This window comes from Pleurodeles waltl, chromosome 5, assembly GCF_031143425.1.
Source record: "Pleurodeles waltl isolate 20211129_DDA chromosome 5, aPleWal1.hap1.20221129, whole genome shotgun sequence".
In the NCBI taxonomy this organism is placed as follows: domain Eukaryota; kingdom Metazoa; phylum Chordata; class Amphibia; order Caudata; family Salamandridae; genus Pleurodeles; species Pleurodeles waltl.
Genome location: NC_090444.1, coordinates 776,885,633 through 776,903,293, shown reverse-complemented (window position 1 = coordinate 776,903,293; position 17,661 = coordinate 776,885,633). Strand labels below are relative to the sequence as shown.

The following is a 17,661-nucleotide window of genomic DNA, read 5'->3' as shown; positions in this document are numbered from 1 at the left end:
AGTAGCAGCCCAGTAAGCATGTGGTGTTCATCGACTGCAATGTAAGGCTGGTGAAAGAAAACCATTTCTTATCCAAGTTATCCAGCCTTTTGGTCTCCCTGTCTGGGATGCGGCAGGGAAAGTGGCATGGCAGGTAGGGGCTTGGACACCCAAGCTTTTGGGTGTGGGTGCAGTTGTCCTATTCACAAGACCCCCTATACTGGGCTTGGACAGGTTACCAGCAGGACACCAGTAAGTGCTTTGTTAAAAGGGAGAAGGGGTTTGGATGAGGAAGCACCCGGCTGAAGCACTTCAGTCAAGATGTTTGTCTTGACTGCCACTGAGGGTAGTTCAAAATCCAGGACCTCAACTGCCCTCTTCCACCACCAAAGCATATGATGCTCCCTCCTCCAAAGCCACAGAAAGGGGACCAGGTTACCAGCAGGACATCAGTAATGCTTTGTTAAAAGGGAGAAGGGGCTCGGATGAGGAAGCTCCCAGCTGAAGCACTTCCGTCAAGATGTTAGTCTTGCATGCCACTGAGGGTAGTTTTAAGTCCAGGTCCTCCATCACCATCTTCACCACCATAGCAAATGATGCTCCCTCCTCCAAAGCCACGGTAGGGGGAGAAAGTAAACCAGTACCTGGAGAGGTATTTAGTACACTGGTATCTCACAGTTCCTCACAACAGTTCATGTATTCCTGGCCTTCCAACTGGCATTCATTCTTAAGGGCCCAGTGACCCCTATTGTTCCCCAAGGCCTAGCCCTTTAGAATAGGGCACTGCCCTAGGACACATGGATCCTGTTGGCACCAGAATTGGCTTTGGTTGACTCGACTCCAGCTCCGTGTCAGATTTGGGGATCCAAATAGGGCTGGCGCCGCCAATGGGTGCATCGCCGTTGGGACCGGCATTAGGGGAAGGTCGTAGTGGCTCGGATGCATGGAAGCCCATTGGAGCTGATGCAGAAGCCGCTGGTGAGGAACCCAATGGGGGCCCCCCTGATCCAGCCAAGTACAGCTAATTACCACACATATTACATCATTGATGACATCCTCTATGGGATCATTGATATCATCACTGCAATAAAATTGCTGATGAGAAAACCTTGCATGGCAAGGGAGTGAATTTCAGTTACCTTAGGGCACGAGTTATAGTTACCTGAAATAACTATTACAACAAAATTTCTTGAGCCCCCCCCTCCCCACAAAAATTGGACTGGGCCCCAGGAGATGGGGCTCCTGGCTCCAAAACAGACCAAGGGGGAGGTGCCATGTACCCCTCCGCCCCAACGAGCACACCAGGCCCCGGGGGATAGATGCAAAAAAAAAAAGTGGCCTGGGGAATGGGACCCTCAGGGCCTAAAAGGACTGGGGAAGGAAGGCACATGGCCTCTCCCCTATATTCAAATAAGTAGCATCAGAGGATGGGAACCCTGGGTCAAAAACAGATTGAAGTGAGAGGCCGCACGGCCCCCTATGGGCAATCCCCCAATTTGAACGGCCAAAGGCCGTGCGCACTGTGAGGTTAGCTCTATAGGGAGGTGTTGGCTGCAGTGCCAGGCCATAGGGTAGGTCCTGCAGCCAACCCCTACCACGAAGTTGCAATTCCATATTGTAATTAAGTATTACTTTACATTAAAGTAAACCTAGACATTCACTACAAAAATGGTTAAAGTAACATTATAGATAGGTGTGATAAAAGGATTGTTTTTTTTTCTTAAACCTTCGAAATTCACTGAAGAAAAGAAAGAGTAAAGTAACATTATAGTTAGGTGCATTTTTACGAGACATTAGTGTTTTGAACTAAAAAAAATAAACACAGCAATTCACCGGTTATAGTCAGCAGCACTAACTATAACTTGCATCCTTGCTATGCACTGCTTATGACCACACATATGACATCACGCATGACATATTCTATGACATCATTTGACATCACTGATGACAGCTCAAATTATATCACTGATGAAAGCTGAAATGCTATTACTGATAACATCACTGATCATCCAATGAGTGTGCTAGTGTGTAACTACCACACTATTGTTCTAAGTACGTTTGCAGTGGAAAGCGAGGAGAGAAGCTTGGCAGTGTCCAGAAGCTCGAATCTCTGCAACATTAGTTAACACTGCTTATCACAATGGTTATGTGGCCAAAGGTTTAGGGGCGGGAAGTGGTTGCTCGTATAAGTTTAGTACATGAGATTTCCCATTGATTACAGTACTCTGTAGAAAATCAAATGCATTCTTGACATACACAAAACCAACCATCATATAGTACTCTACAACATACCTCGTTTAGGTCTCCCTCAGACTTAGCTAATTTAGCTTTCCATACAAGTTCCTCTTGTTCAACACTTCTCTGTAGATTTCGGAGCATTCCTTCCTGTATTGATAGAGTAAAAGACATTATGGAGGTCAGCTTTTTAGACTTTACTCTTGTTTTAGGACAGGACAGAACAAAGATACAAGAGCTCAATTTAACACAATAACACAATTCCCTCTTTTACGTTAATTTTTTCCTATAATTAAGAGCAATGCCATTTTAATAAATGTGTCAATCAGTTTCTTGACTTATTTGGTTCCACTGGAAGAAATGGCACACACAAAGTATCTTGCAGCTTTAGTCAACTGCTATTAGCACTAATAAATAAAGAAGTGGCTAATTCCCTTCAACTGTTTTAAAGCTTAAATTTACTGTAGATTCACTGGCTGTCCATTGTTCCACCATCAAGGAACAACATGCTGAAAAAGAAAACATTTTGAGTGCCTACCATACGTGCTGACAGCATGACTCATGATAACAATGATGGTAAGCCAGTAGCTAATTATGAATGAATATGTGTCGCTGCACAAAGCTCAGTTCAGAAGTCCATGGGAATGCAATTTAAAGATGCCCCTTAATACTTAGGCAGCATTCACCCGAACCTCTTTAATTCATTAATAGACAATCCCTGCCCCTTTTATCTCACTCTTGCAGGTTACCGCATTCTCACTTCATGACAGTTTTGCGTTCATTAACTTCCTCCGTCTTTCTGTTTTGTGTGGTTTTCTCTCTCTTACTTGTAGTAAATATCTGATAATTAAAAATAAGTGCCGCTGGTGCCTATTGGCAATCAACAGCTCAAATGAAGCAGTGTGGCAAGCCCCAATGTTCTCCTTTTGAGACTGTCAGTTTCAGATCCCATTTTCCTTTAATGGTGATGTGTAAGAAGTTCTTACTTTTAGCCTCTGTGAATTTATTACTTTTATAATTTACACTCCTCATAATCACTGGGGAAGCACGAGGGGGTCATGTGAAGGAACAAGCACTGCCAAAGTCCATAGGTTTCGCCTTTTGCATGCACACATGAGTCATGACTCTACAACAGTTTCAGCATTATGACACACAAGTCATTACATGGCCATTTTGTCTTTTGTGTAATTTACCATTTCAAGATGGTGTGGCCCCATGTTTAAATAGTAAACCAAAAATCTAAAAATCACTTTTTTCTCCCCAGAAAGGAGCAGCCAGGTAGTAAAATTGCAATATGTAAAACATCAGTAATACATTTAAAAAATAAACAGTGTGGCAGGAAAAGGGGGGGCATGGAGGAGTTGCCTGTGGGGCGGGGGTTGTTTAAATAAAATAGAATAAAGCAGATTGTGACAGGCAGGAGTGGGTGAAGCAATGAACAAGTTTGGGAGGAACAAACACTATGAGCTCGGGGGCATTGATGTGAGGGAATGTAGCATACAGAGGAGAAAACAAGAAAATACATGCGCTGCCATGGGGTGCAGGAAACAAAAAAAGGAAAATAGTCCCCTTATGTGGGGCATCAGAAGGATAAAAGTAATACAATCAAATTATGTATCTGCAGGTCATCTTTCCTATGGCATGCAGCCTCTTCTTTTCTTTGTCAGTGGAGGGGCTGTAGTAGCTGCAAGCTTGAATGGCTTTTCTCACAGTAGAAATAAGGAGTGTCAGATTCTGGTTGGCTGTTTCTTTTTTGTTGAAAAATTGCTTCCCCTGCTGGTTATAATTGTTTTGCTGGGGACTTTGTGCAAGACTCAGGAAGCAAGACTCATCCTGCCCCTCTTTCATCTGCATACATATTTTATCAGCAGCTATTTAACTATAATATTTAACTATAATGACATTATCTGATGAAGAGCCAGGTGCAGGCTGTGTTTCCAACTCAAATCATTGTGCTCTTCTCCTACATGTGTTCTTCATTTCGATAATCGTCTCAGTCTCTTGTGGTTCAGGAATATTCTCATGAATCTCAAATTCCTACTGGAGTGTGATGACAGGAATGCATTAGTAAGGGCGAACAAGACTTAACAGCCTCAGTTCCCTCTATTGTAAGACTTTGTACTGTGGGATCTGTCTCTCTTGACATTACTTGCTTTAGAAGTCAGTTTGTTTTGAAGGTTTGGGTTTCGAAATCTTAAATTCTAAAAGTGCGTCTGCCAAAGGCATTATTTCCAGTGTTTTTGTTACCAAAAATTAGTGCTAAGTACTGAGAGCAATAGTAACATCTGACTTCTCAATTGTCCCTAATCTTATTCAGAATACTGTTCTCCCTCTGCCAATTTGGTACACCCACAATCAAAGCTAAAACCCTAATCTGGAGTCAGGCTTGTAAACCTGTGGTCTCTTGGAGTTGAATATGAATGTAACAATATAGCAGGGTCAATGCTTTTCTTTTTGAGTTTTAACAGTCTGTGGCCTCAAAAATGAACACTAACTGTAAGGGACCCTAAAGGGTTTTCTAGCCATCACGCAAACCATATATATGACTAGGAAAGAAATAGAAAATAATACTACTTTCAAAAGTTATTACATATGTCCTATTCTCCCTATGGTCAAAGTCTGGTGCTGATATTCTTCTCACTTTCATTAACCTTTCAAACTACAGTTTCCAGTTGGATGCTTTCTTCAGTAATAAACCACATATATACCTCCAAAGTAGATGGCAGGAAATAACACCTGAAGATGGTAGGCTCCCAGTGCACCACTGTGGGCTTATGATCAAGGTCATGAAAAGTCATGCTTAACTCAAGGACCTATCTTGGAGGACCACTCCACTGGTGTACAGAAGCAGCCCTGGATTACTTTAGTTAAGTATGGAAGGATATGCATGATGAGGGTTATCATCATAATTTCTTGAAGGTGAGGCTCTACAAAACATGTATAACAGAGAGGATTTTTACTGGGGAAAGCTTTGTAAATCATAAATTTTTATTCATACTTATTTGACCTAAATTTCATGACTCAATTGCAGAAAACTGGACTTCCTTCCAGATGCCCCCCCACTCACTTTTTTGCCACCATTAGAACTACTAGGTTCTGGTTTTCGACTCGGACAGTGCACTGAGGCCTGCTAATCAGACCTCAGTGGCAGTGCTCTTTCCTTAAAACAAAGCATGTCTAATTGTAGTATAATTGGCAAAGGGCATTAGCACCCCTTTAAGTCCCTAGTAAATGGTACCTTCAATACCTAGAGCATGGGTACTAAAGAGAGTCTCTAAGTGCTGCAGCATATCATATTCCACCCTTAGGGACCTACACAAATTGCTCATGACCTGCCATCACTTAGAACATGTTCTCGACATTGTTCATCACGAGTGACCCAGCGACATGATGGCTCGTTGGAAAATAATGGTGTTTGGTATCAAACACCTTGTTTTAATAAATCAATGGTGATGCCAGTATTGGATTTATTATGACATGCACACAGAGTGCACCCTAACGGTGCCCCTGAAACCTACTAATCCTCTAGTGTGCTGGCTGATGGGTATCGACCACCCAGCCACCGTAGATGAGTTTCTGACCCCTGGAGGTGAGAGCCTCTGCTCGCAGAGGTCAGAAACGATGCCTGCTCTGTCAGGAGGCACCATCACCACAACATGCACAGTATGCAGATTTACTAGCAGATGGCTAGTAAATCTGCATACCAGTGCCAGGATTTCAAAGTCCCTGCTGCCTTTGATATGCGACCCTGCTCCCCTCAGACAAACCCCTGTCCTGAGGAACATTTGGCAGCAGGACATGGGGGAAAATTAGATCGTCAGGAGTCGTGTTGCACTTGAAGGCTGAACACACTCCTGAGATGGGCAGTCTGAAGTGAACATGAAAAAGAGAATTTCATCATCTTGTGTGAGGTGGAATTAGGAACTCTTCGACAGGGTGAAGCCTACTTCCCAAAAGAAGTGGTAATGTAGGGGGGGGGTGTAGTGACCCCAAGGGTAAGAAGCCCATTGGCAACTACCCTTCACTCCCCTTAACGCCCCTAAATTGAGTACTTAGAGGACCCTCTGACACCAGGAAAACCGATCAACACAAGACTTTGACTACTGGGAACAGAGGAAGAAAGAAGATGGACCAAAGGGAGCGAGAACTGAAGACCTGCACCAAAATTGTCAAAGTGCAAGCAGCCCGGCAGGGTCTTGTGCCAATTGCTGGACCAACTTTAGAAAGAGCTGGACAACCTCCTCAAAACTCTTAGATGACTGCCCAGCACCTCAACAACCAGGTACGTTCTCCCTTGGAGTAGAGGAGCTACTCCTCCCCTGCATCAGCAGGCACCGCAAGCAGCTGTCCAGTCCACTGTGTTGATGTGGGAAGGGAGCAAGCTAACAGGAAGAGGTGACAGAGGCTCTAGGAGTGCAGCCATTGTCTGTAGTCGGACATCAATGCCGAAGTAAACCAACCTGTATGTCTAAGGACTTCAGGGACAGCGAGACTCACATTGAAAGCAGCCCAGCTGTCCTGCTTTAACCCTCTTCTGCAGAGCCAAGATACAGAGGAGTCTACAACCGCCACCTCAAAGCACCTCTGCACCTGAGCCCCACAACCCGTGACTGAGGGGAGTTGACAGTGCCCGGGGTCCTCAAACCCTCAAGAATTTAGCCCACACTTGGGTTTGGCCAGACTGGTCCACCAGTCGCCACCTGTAGACTTTTTCAGTAGGAACAAAGAACCGCGAGGATTTCCAGCAGCATGACCTAACGGCTCTAAGACCCACTGCACACAAGCCTGACTAAGTGGACCAACGGTGTCCCAATGTACTCAAGACCTGAGCCCCACTTTGTGTTCAGCCAGAGTGGTCACCCAGTCCCCACTTGCAGCCTCTTTTGCCCTGGCCCGCTTCACACTAAAGTGAACGCAACACCCGACGCTGTGAGGTACCTCTGCCCTGGATGTCCCAGTGCATCCCGAAGTGACCTCTTGGTGCTGTTTCGAACCTTGCCCATTACTCACCTTAACCCCCAAAGACTGGTCCTGTAAGTAGTTGCCAAGTGCCCTTTTTGCAGTATAGGTTTGTTCCCCATAGGATAACGTTACAGCTTGCAGCATACAGTACCTGTATATTTTACTGTGACTAACATGGATAACTCAAACAGTACTTCCCTAATTACGATGATCTTGGTGTCTAAATTTATATACAAATGTGTTATTTATATAAATTGGTATTGAATTTCTTTATTGAGCGTGTGCCTAGCGTACTGGCTCTCTGTGTGTAATTAATGCTTAACACTATCCTCCGATAAGCCTAGCTGCTTGTCCACACTACCAAAAAAAAGAGCGCTATAAGGGTTATTATTTAAACCCCTCTCAGCCAATAAGGATCACCATGAACTATCTGCATAGTGTCCCCTTACATTGGTACACTACAAAGATAGCCACCTTTCTACATCAATCAAACCCACTGTGAGAGCATTTGCCTCATACTACCCACTTTTTTTTTATCAATGTAAAAAAAAACAAAAAAACATTTATGTCAACAGAGTAAAGTTAGACATATTATCAGTAACAAAACAACCTAGAGCAGTATATTCTTTATTAAATTAAGGAGGATTTACAAACTTACAGTTTCTGCAAGAATTGTTCTATACTGATCACATTCTGCTTGTAAAGTGCTGTGAGCTTCTTCTGCCTCCCGTAATTGTGAAGACAAATCCTGTAAAAAAATTAAAAAGGAAAGCATAAGGGTCAAACCTGTGATTTAACTGTGATCTAACTGTGATCTAAATTCTAGCAACATACTTATGACTCCAAAAAGATTAGTGCATGAAAGAACAGCGCATAGTGTATTCACACCAGAATATATGTATGTGATGGTATTTGTAGATCAAGAACTTAGTTCAAGCTCACTCAACTGGGGACACCCAATCTCTGAGGAAGATCACTGGTGTACTGGCAGGTTCGGGGTAGTTCTTCTAATGAGGAGGGTCTTCAGTTTTTTTCTGAATTGTAGTACAGCTGGTGTTGATCTGATGATGAAAGGGATGCATTTCTAGATCCTGGGAGCATGAAAGCAAGATGATTGCTTTCTGGCCCTTTTCTTCTTGCAGTATTTTTAATTCAGTCTGACAACACGGAGATGCTGGCGTGGCCTTGTCCACCAAAAGTGGCCAGTTTGATTATCAGGCAAGCAGGGGGTTTGGTGTTGAGGGATCTATAAGCAGCTGGGCTTGAATATGATATAGGCTGGAAGGTGAAGCTAGTGATCATCTTCTAACAGGTGAGTGATATACTTTAATTTCTTTCAGCTCTTGATCAGCTGGGTATTGCCCCTGGATGTCCAATACCTTTAGAGAGTTGAAGGGTGGCACCAAAAGACCAGTGAGAAGGACCTTATTCTGTCCAGACTGTACATTTGTTCTGAAGTAGTCTTTGAGAGAGTCAGAACCAAGCTGTCTTTCCTCCTGGTGATTTGTTGCTTGGCAGGTTTGTGCCAAAGGAAATTCCCAGAGATTTTGCATTGTTTGTCAGCCTGGGTTTAAAGGTGGTAGGTTTAAGTTAGGGAGCTTAGCTTGAATCTGGCTTTTTGGTGCTGCTGGGAAACAGGAGGAATTCAGTTTATGTGAGGTTTAACTTTATACATTTTTTAAAATCCAACACTGGATTAGTTTGAGGCAGGATCTAAGTCTCTGTATGCTTCGGGGTAAGAATATTTTAGGCAGAGTTGGGTATTAACTGCCTATTGATAAATATTGATGCTGCTGTATGAAAGAGTTGATCAAAGAAGTTCCACGTACAGGGGAAAGATGATGGGTGAGATGATAGACACTTAAAGTACTCTGCAAAATGTGTATATAGTCCTAATCTGGAGGAATCTACAGGAAGGAGCTGGCACCAGTTTGTGAGTTAGGATGGGAACCATTGCAAGAGCTTTGCTGAAAATCCCAAGCATGTTTTCAGTGTGTTGATCATAGCTGGGTGGCTGACTGTGTTGAAGGTTGCAGAGACCTCAAGCAGGACCAGGAGGAAGTTGTTATTCCTGTGATCAAGGACGCAAGTGTTGCTCACAAATTGGAGTGTGGTTGTCTCAGTGCTTCAGCATGGTCTGAAGCCCGACTGGTAATCTTGTAGCAGATCATTCTAACAGGTGTGCTCCTGAAGCTGGGTGTTGGCTGCTTTCTCAATTAATTTCCCTATGAATAGTAGGTGGGTAAAAGGGTAGAATTTGGTGAGGTCAGCTGGGTCCAGGGATGGGTTCTTTACTATGTGAAGTGTCCGACTTGTCTTATGGACATCTGGAAATGCTCCTTGGTTTAGAGAAGGTTTGTTAAAGCAAGAAAAAGGATCCCAGGGATGACTGGAGTGATTTGATGATAGAATTATGATGTGATGCACAATCTTATATCAGAACACAGATGCATTGCATTTACAGCTCTTTACCTTCAATACATTGAATAGTGTCTTTAAAAGCAAATACACATTTTCTAGAAATCATATTCTAGCTCCCAATAAAAGTGATGATTTGTTGAATAAATAGTTGTAAATTGAGGAAAAAGTATCAATTATGGTGCCAATCTGTCACACATAACATTACGGGTAAAACAGCAAATGTTACTAGTTTACCCATGATATGCCCCTGCTTTGTGGAAGATATATATTTCTATATGTTTAAACTAATCAGAAAATAAATATTCATGGACATCTGAATGGAGCTAGTAAAAACCATTTCTGAATTTTAACGACAAAGAAAAAAACAACTCTGATAAACATTTGAAAGATGGCACTAAATGAACGGACAAATGGATTGCACTTTATGTAGAAAAAAAAGGGACAAATGCCTTAAACACAATTTGGGCAGAATGGTATAAGCCAGGCTCATTCCACCCAATGGCTGCAGTATTGGCTAAGGTGTCAATCAGGTCTTGTAGAATGTAAAGGACTCATCTTTCCTCACAATGAGTCACACAAATATAACTAAATTAAGGAAGCTAAGACACTGCAACAACCATCATCTTCTTCACCCTCAAAGATGCCTACATTTTTCAAGGAAATCCTTTTAGTATATGTTGGAACTGACCCTCTCTGCAGAGTCACCTCCAAATGTCTTGTCTCTCTGCCGCCTGTTTTCTGAACCTTTTTCTGTTGGATTTTAGGACTCTACTAACCAGTGTAAAGTGCTTGTGCTCTCTCCTTTAAACAAATGTAGTAAAACCAGCTTATACCCAATTGGTCTATTTAATTTACTTTTAAGTTCCTAGTAAAGTGGTACTACAGGTACCCATGGGCCTGTAAATTAAATATTACTAGTGGGCCTGGAGCACTTACTGTGTCACCCACTGAAGTAGACTTTTTAAACATAGCTCAGGTCTTTCATTGCAGCCTGTGTGTGCAGTTTTAAACTGCTATTTTGACATAGCAAAATACACATTTTGCAAGGCCTAAACCTTCTTTTTTAATACGTAGTAGTCACCCCTAAGGTAGGACCTAAACAGCCCATTGGGCAGGGTGCAGCATATTTAAAAAGATGGACGCGTACTTTAGGGTGCAGTTAAAGCACACAAGATTTACCTCCTGGAATACATGATGCTTCAAATCAAAGTACAGAATGGAAACATGGGGCCATTATGAGATGCAGTGAGGCGGTAAGTCAAGCGATACCAGTCTATTGCAAGTCGAAATACATACATTAGTGTTGTACCTTTCCAACCCATTTTCTTACTCTAGAAACCTGAGAACATAAAGAATAGCATTATTTAAACTATACACATGTCCTGGTAGTGAAAAGAATCCACAAATTAGTTTTTTTCACTCGTTTAAGGCCGACTTATTCCACAGGATAGCACTGGGTACCTTGTTACATTTAATAAGTGATAACTTGTTAGGTTGCAGGTAGGAATGTTGTATGGTGTCTGAGGGATTGTTATAGAAAGCTCTCTTTAACAGCGAAGTCGGATTTTAAGTCACAATTCTGAAAGTGCCTTTTTTAAAGAGTTGGTGTTTTCTTTTCCTAACCATTTAGTGCCTGTATCCTGGGTCACATTTCTGCATTCCTCACGGACAGTATCACAAGAAAGGGCATGAGTATAGGCAGGATGGGCCATCCTGACTTGATTTGGGGTGGTGGGGTTAACCTTAAATCTTAGAAACTGCATATCATGTTCTAATTATTGTTTTTTTTGTTTTGCTGTGAAATAATTTATTACATTTTACTCTATTTTTCTAAATTGGTGTGGGATTTCCACTATAGGAATGAAGAATTTATTAGGCATCGAATGGCTAATATTTTTTGAAAAGTTGAACATTTATACATGATATATCACCTCCTATTCACATAGATTTCTGATTTTTAAAGAATTCAAAGAAATAGCCAGGCATGTGGCAGGACATTTACAAATAATTGTAGATTTCCATTCTGTGGAGTTGGCAATAGGCAGGAGTAAGAAATATGTGTATGTGTTTAGCATAGAGTATTCATGGTCGTTCTATTTGGAATATATCTTTCAATTCTTGCTTACCACAAAGTTCTGACTGCCAATATTCACATGATCTTAACTCTTGTCCAGCTTCCTTCCACAAGAACCCCTAATCACTCACCTTTTTCACTCCTGACTTTGATTTACCCACTCACAAAGTACACTAAGGAGATAAACATCTCTGTAGTTCAGAGCTTTCTATGTAAATACTGTTTGTATTTTCAGGTACACAATTAGGGTACAACTTTGTGTTTGGGTAATCATAGGATCGTCAGTTCACTTGAGAAATCACTTTTCCAGTGCGCTGCTGTTTACAATTCTATGTCAAAAGGGGTGCAAGGCCAATTGGTGCAATTAAAACACACACAATTAAACTCATGTTACACATTGTGCTTCAAATCAATGTACAGAACTTGAAACATGGTGCCTTTATGAGATGGAGTGAGGCGACAAGTCAAGCAATACCCATCTATTGCAAGTCGACATACATGCGTTAGTGTTGTACCTTTCCCACCTATTTTCCTACTCTAGAAACCATAGAACATAAAGAGTAGCATTATTTAAACTATACACATGCTGATTGTGTAAAAAGTCATGCAGAACTCTATATCAATACCCTGACACTACAACAATATCAAATGTTCATAAATTAGCATTTTGTTAAGGGACAGCCTGGGGGGGGGGTCTTTTTCTTCTGTAATTCATTTAGCACGTGGCAGAAAACAAACAATTTACAGTCAGAATTAAAAAACAAGTTTTATTACGTATTAGAGAGCAATAGTATGTTTAAGTGTCTAGAGAAGTCTATTTAAATGTTTTCAAACATTTTACATATTGAAATAAAATTATATGTTGTCCCGCTTAAAGTTCTCCACTGAAATGTTTTCCACTATTTGGCCTAGATGGTATGCAGCACAGTTATTTTTTTTTTTACTGTATTGGATGTACCTAATCACACTGCAAGAGCTGTCCTGCACTTAGGCATGAATAGTAAAAGCTGCAGTGCATGCCAGTGGAAGACTGGGTAGTAACCGTGGGAAGTGCCTATTGAATCAGGTTGTGAAATCCTTTAGAGTGCTATGGACCTTTTGCAGAAAACGTTTTAATTGTTCTAGGGAAGTAACTCAGCTTTTGAGTAGCTGAGATTGGAATGTAACGGAATTTTTTCAATTAACATTTATACAAGCCGATGTGAATAAATCCAATGGGTGAAGTACAGAAAAATGAACACTAATCAACTGGAAAGGGGTCTCCATTTCTTTTGGGAAGTTGTAAACTATGCAACTCTAGCTTGCACAGAGCAAACCACAATAAAGATACTCTTAGTGAGAAGGCATCTTAATGTTTTAATGCTGGGAAGACCTATGTACAGAAGTCTGGTGGTTAGATATTTGACTAAAGGCTGAGAGGCAAGAAGAACTTGGTTTGATTTCTGCTGTTGAACCGCTGTTGGCATAAAGATGTAAGAATGCAAAGTCTTAACCCTTGTTTTGGTATGAAACAGTAAAAGTCGAAATACACCAGTGGAACCTTTGCACAATTTGAAAAATGCCCCAACGACATAGTACACAACTCAATTTATGGTTCAGCCAAGCTTTCCTCTACGAAGGCATTTTTTGACTTGCCTAAAACATTTGACCCCCCTGCCTGGAACAGCACCATATTAGGCTATTGCTTGACGTACATCAAACATACAAAGGGTGATGAGAGGAATGCTTGCAATGGATCCAACCACTGGCGTTCACTCAGTGTAGCATTCCAACCATTTGTTTGTTTGCCCACCATGCCTTGATGTACTCTGGTAAGGTGAGTCAGTGTTGCTTTCTGCGCAAATCCGTGCTGGTGAAAACAGTTAAGCGGATGAAATTTGAAGTGTGTCTCTTAACAGTCAAAGGAAATTTTGCTCACTCCTTACAATCAAAAGTGCTGAACGGATTTACAACGAGGCATGAAAGCAAAACTATTTAAAAGGCACACTTTGTTGGTTTGGTGTAGATCCATTTAGTAGTGTGAGATGTGAGCATTTTAAAACGTTGCAGGTAGGGTGTCAATAGGATACCAATAGCATGTCTGTGCAGTTTAAAACTGTGAATCATGAATCATGACTCCCCATTAATCACATTTTTAATTTTTTCGCAAATGTGTCTGAATGGATAAGAGTTCTGGAAATTTTTCCACCATCACTAAAATCACATATCAATTTTAATCCACGTTTTTTGTGCAAGAAATAGTAGATCATTCTCAGAGGTGTCCGACTCCAGGTAAGTGGTATGGGATTTTCAGGGACATGGAAATAAGTTTGACAGCAGGGAAAAAAAGTACAATCTGGTGCACAACTTTTGCATCAAAAAGAGATTGAGAGTGCGTAGCTTATATAATCTATATTAGCATGAAATGTTTATGAATTAATGTGTGATGATGCCGCATAGAAACTATAATAATAGCAACTTTGCTTAAATGTGCGCTTGAATTGTAACCACGAAGAGTGGCCACCAATGTATACACAAATTAATAATGGTGATCAAAATATTTATGTTACGTTCAAGTAAGCATATACTAACATTTGCGTTATTGAATTTGTACTGGAAACCTCATAGGCCTTAAGTTAGCATGAGCCAGAGTTTAGCTGCCTGGCTCTCATATTAAATGCATTTTTCTATTTTTCAGTGTGCTGACTCACAGGGGGCCATGACCCTGTTTGTTCTTTTTCTTCAAACTTGGAAGACGAATGTAACCATGTTAGATCCGTTCACAAGCATATTTTCTACGCCCATGGAATAAATTTGATAAATGAATTGAAACAGTGTAGATTAATGTAATGTACAAGGTCACTCAAACCGGTGAAGACAATGGAACTGCTGACCAAAAGATGTGCAAAGAATTACCAAGGGATGAAGTCACACCGGACGTGCCACCTCTAAATACGTCAATTACGAAGACCAATCAAAGACTTGTAAACCAATATGGGGTGAAGATTAGGATTATCTAATGTGTTATACGATAGGTTAAAGATAGTGGGTATAGCAAGTGTCCAATAGAATTTTGGGGGAATGTACTACGAAAAAGGGATAAAAACCCATGTCACAGAGAGGTCATTAAGGCGGGTTAGGGAATGCTATTGATTTTATCGAGAAACTCTGTCACTCTGGTTGGTGACTTGAGATTTTTATTAAAACCATCCTTGCCCTTAGATTGCCCATTTACACTTTACCTCCTTATGAGGAAATTGCCTTTTTGCCCCAGAGCTGAGTTCTGACTGATGGCGATTTGACTGATGTCCTGAAGACGAAGACTGAACCTGTGCGCTGACCTAATTCTTGGAGGGTAATTATGACAATGCATTTGTAATTTGTCTGTTTGCTTTTCCTTTCTAGGTACCAACTGCTTGCTTTTGACAGAGACCTCAGCTAGATGTTTTCCAAATTGGTGTTCTAAATTGTTTTGCATGAAGCCCAACATGCGAATGCTAATCAGTGGTTAGAACAGGTGTTCATCAAACTGACGCAAATAGACAAACGACCAAGACTATGCTTTGTTGAACTGATGCGATATCGACACTCTGCTAATCTTGATCTATGTTCACGCCGTGTTATATTCTGATGTTTGTGATTCTTGCTTTAATGAAAGCTTACCAAAGTTGCCATATCGTGACTATGCTATTACGTTTCTTGGTATTGAGATTAACGCATTTGCTCTTAGACTGTAATTAATAGGGAATAAAACTCATAAAATTCTACTAAACTGGTGTGGTTATTCATGGCTGAAAGGTCATGGTAGCGACATTGAATTGATTAATGACTTTGACTAAAGTGAAATGCATTGTTGTGATAAATATTGATGACATTATTGATGTATTGATTGATGTATTGATTAGCTATCTCGTCCTACAGTGTCTCTCAACTGGGTCAAAAGATTCATTGGCCTAAAACGAGTCCTGATGTGAAATAAATTATCATAAAGGGACGCGTTATCAGTTCTGGTAGCAGAGCAACGGTTTGGCCCTTTGGGGCCCTAGGACGGAGAATCATTGTTTAAATAGTTTTTCTGTGATAATGCAAACTGGAGGTATAATGTGTTTCTAAATTCACCATGACTTTCCTGGGATCTCGGAGCCTGCCTAAGTGAGTTGGGAATGTTCTCGGCGTCATAGCGTGTGTGGTATAGGGTTTTGCGCTTGCTCAGCTTATGCCTTTTTGCAGGTGATTGGTGAGGTCTGTGTGTATTTAGGCCAGGTAAATATTGTTTTAGTAGGAGTGGGCGAACTCCACAGTATGAGAGTAGGGAAGTCGGCGTACTTCATATGAGTGTGGCACTTTGTGCTAAAAAATTATCCACATGGTTGGTTGTTTATGTACGGACCAGTCGTGGTCTAAGACTCCGGAGTATATTGACAAGTGTAGGAGACACTTGGGTTTATGTTGTAACCTGTTCGGTTTAATAGGTCAATCAGGCGTGGTTGACAAGTCGAGTTGGAGTCGAAATGTATGTGTGAAACCTTCGATGGAGATTTGGCAAGTTCTAAAGTGACCTAGGACGAACCATTGACAAGTCGAGAGTAGGATTTGCGGGTCGAATTCTGCTTGCGTATGCGGGAACTGAGAAGGAGAGAGTAGCGGCTGAGGCTTCAAGTGAAATCTCTGTAAAGTTCTGAAGCGAATGTGTTACCCTTCCTGTAGTAAACCGGCAGATTTGTGTTGTTGTTAAAGGTGCTAGCAGTAATTTTGCATTAGTTTTGTGTGAATCCAGTGAGGGGCGGACGAGCCGCAAGACTTTGTCAGCTGCAGTGTGTGAGTGGGATGTCAGTGGTGCCGCGCTGAGATAGGTCAGTTCTCGAGAGGGGTCGCGCACAGATTGGCTGCCGTCCGTGAGGGGCAATAGGTTGAGAAAGGTGGGTGAAGAGTGTCCTGGGAACTAAGTCACTTTCTGATTAAATACAAATAAGAGAAAACGCAAAGATGAATTTTGTCAAAGCCTTTAAGAGTGCTCTGAAAGGAGATGCATACATTATGGCGAGTGAAGGGGAGCCTACACCGCCTGAGGGTACTCCAGCTTACATAGTTATGGAGGAAAAGGTGTTGCGCCTTGTTTATGGATGAAACAGTGGCGCAAATTAACAGAAAAAGAGGGATGTTTGGCGTTCCCAGAACATGGACGTTCAACACGAGGGTACTAGAGAATCTAAGGTGGATGTTAAGTGTTCAGAAACCACCTCCGAGGCCAGCGCAGTATGAGGCTTTAGCGATTTGGGATCTAATGGCTCTTAAGCAGAGACAAGAAAAATTCCAAAGAAGAATAAAAAGGGCAGAAAAGACTTATGCAGAAGCTAGGTGGGATAATGAGAGCAAAATGTGGAGACGGGGAATAGTTGATGGATTGAAATTGTTCCCAGCAATAGTACAGGGAGAAGAGACACAGGGAAAGAAAGCCACCTGTAAAACAGACAAAGACTCTAGTAAGCCTAAAGAAACTAAGAGACCTTGGGAAGAGGAAGACGACTCAGACGATGAAGAATTCATGGATCGAATATTACATGATCGCCCGCCACCTTATGCGGCAAGCGATAATGTCCCGAGCACTAGTACGGGTCCTGGGAACCAGGAGAAGGGAGTTACTGATACAGTACAGACTAGTGATACGGCTTTGATACAGAATGGTGTCAGTGTACCCACTGCGCCAGACATGCAGATACAGTTGCAACCTCCACCGCAGATACAGAGAATCTATCCAGACATCCTGGTACTAGAGACTACTACAAATCTGATAGTGCCGCCAGACCCGATATATACAAAATCGAGGTTAGTGCAGATTGAGTCAACTCCGCAATTGCTGCCCCAGCCGCAGCCAGAACTGATACCAGGATATAACCCAGCAGCAGGTCCTCCCTTAATACCTGCCCCAGCTTCAGAGAATCAGACCTTTGGAGTCGCTGCTCCACGAGGTTTGGGACCAGGTCAGACACGAGCCGCAATATTGTTACCAA

At 41.8% G+C, this 17,661-nt stretch overlaps 1 protein-coding gene across 5 annotated transcripts in view; it reads right to left on the bottom strand.

Annotated features, from left to right (window-relative positions):
• The window catches only part of RRBP1 (ribosome binding protein 1), a 287,797-nt gene that overhangs the window by 57,714 nt on the left and 212,422 nt on the right, over nucleotides 1–17,661 (bottom strand). For all 5 annotated transcript variants that reach the window (XM_069234754.1, XM_069234756.1, XM_069234753.1 and 2 more), the window contains exons 23-24: nucleotides 7,835–7,924; nucleotides 2,272–2,364 (exon numbers count right to left, since the gene is read on the bottom strand). In XM_069234754.1, the coding sequence (XP_069090855.1) occupies nucleotides 2,272–2,364; nucleotides 7,835–7,924 (183 nt within the window). The remainder of the gene's footprint in view (nucleotides 1–2,271; nucleotides 2,365–7,834; nucleotides 7,925–17,661) is intronic.